A 1,679-nucleotide genomic window follows, 5' to 3' on the forward strand; every position below is an offset into this window, starting at 1 on the left:
CCAACATAGTTGATGCTAAGGAATACCTAAACTAGGCTAACAATAGTAGGGTTCACCTTCGCAGTCACTATCAGTGGGGGCAAAGCAAAGAGAACCATCATCCTTCTTGATGATACCGAAACAAACCGCCGGATTCTGCCAAGTCTTGCAATACGATCCCCACTTGGAATCGCGGCACTGAGACATATCATTGCAGACGTCCTGACAGGTGGGTGTGGGCTCGGGACAAGCCACCGGCTCCAATGTGTAGTCATCACAGGTGTCCTGTTCGGTCGGCTGGAAGCAGTAACCATCATCCTTATGGTAGAGACCGAAGCAGACACCGTTGCCCTTGCAGTAGGAGCCATACTTCGAGTCAGCACAGGGAGAATAACCATCACAAATATCCTGACAATACTCGGCGACGGCCACGGACAGAGCAGCGATGGTGAAAACGACCTTCATGGGGAAGAAGAAGATTAATGTCAACTAACATAAAGGTTTTGTTTTGCTCAGACTAGAGATGATTATGTATGATATGTATCATAACAGAGCCAAGACAAATCTGCAGCTCTACTGAATCACCTAGATCGAGCTACCTTCTTGGAACACCTCATGCTGGTAAAGTTTCCCAAGAGATTCTTTAAAGCGAAGCTTCACGTAGACCATCGCACTCATGCTAAGCGGAGATCGAAAGCTAGTGAGCCATACGCAAGGAGCCACGCTCAACTCAGCTGAATTGCTCAGTCAACCGTGGCCCATTTAGTTGACAAGGAATCGCATCAGAGAAATATGTTCAATTACGAGCCATATGTTGATTAAGGGGCTCGATGAAATTCACTCCCTTCTACACGCCTCTACTTGATCCCACAAATTCGAAGTTCGAATACGAATTACACGAAGGAACATAATCAACTACTTTATCCGCATCATGTTTTCAGTATGAAAGAGTAAACTAATACGATCTGTTGACAACAGACTGTTGTAGATAATCGCTATGACGGGTGAGCATACAGCACTGTCTTTAAGTGGCACCAATATCAGTAAATTATTCACGTGTAACTACATTCCTCAGATATATCGACACGTCTAGATTTGGTTGAATGGAATAATGAGCATACTTGTTCCCAAAGCCGCCAAACAATCTTGCGTTGATAGTCATGTGGTGCAACGGTATCGTATTGGGCTCTGGAGTAGAAGATCGCGCGTTCGGATCGGATGGGGGTCACATCACAGATTTATAGTTTTACGAGGAAACGCGACATGAAATCGACTTCATCCCTTCTAAAATCGTTGAACTTACGCGAGCTGATACTTATCGTGGCCTAGCGTGTTACATGTCGAACAAAATCAGGAAGTTCCCACACGATACTCAGGAACTTAGACAAAACGAGGAGGAGAGGAAAGACATAGATTTTTCTCTAAGGATTTGTTTACACATTATAACTCAATTCTAGCAGCACGAGGAATCTTTTATGTACATGGAACTCTAACCCAAAATTGATGTCTTTATTCGCAAAATTGATCTCCTTATTCGACTCTCATCATAAATCGATGTCCCTATCCGCGAAAATGACTCCTTTATCCGCTGAGTCGGTAGCCTAATCCGCCAAAAGATTTCTGAATGGTATAGTGATGCCAGTCCCCTAGCCGCTGCTGCTGTCTTGCTTATGGAAATCGCCAAGAGCTTCTGAAAGCAT

The 1,679-nt window shown here is 44.4% G+C and overlaps 1 protein-coding gene across 1 annotated transcript; it reads right to left on the bottom strand.

The window, feature by feature from the left end:
- Nucleotides 1–56: 56 nt before the first annotated feature.
- Nucleotides 57–444, bottom strand: Pmar_PMAR013547 (hypothetical protein; the record flags this gene model as incomplete). Its single annotated transcript, XM_002779307.1, has 1 exon — nucleotides 57–444. A coding segment is annotated over one exon (388 nt), but the record flags the coding sequence as incomplete, so codon positions are not given.
- Between the last annotated feature and the right edge of the window lie 1,235 nt (nucleotides 445–1,679).

The sequence above is a fragment of the Perkinsus marinus genome (assembly GCF_000006405.1).
Source record: "Perkinsus marinus ATCC 50983 genomic scaffold scf_1104296947648, whole genome shotgun sequence".
In the NCBI taxonomy this organism is placed as follows: Eukaryota; Perkinsozoa; order Perkinsida; family Perkinsidae; genus Perkinsus; species Perkinsus marinus.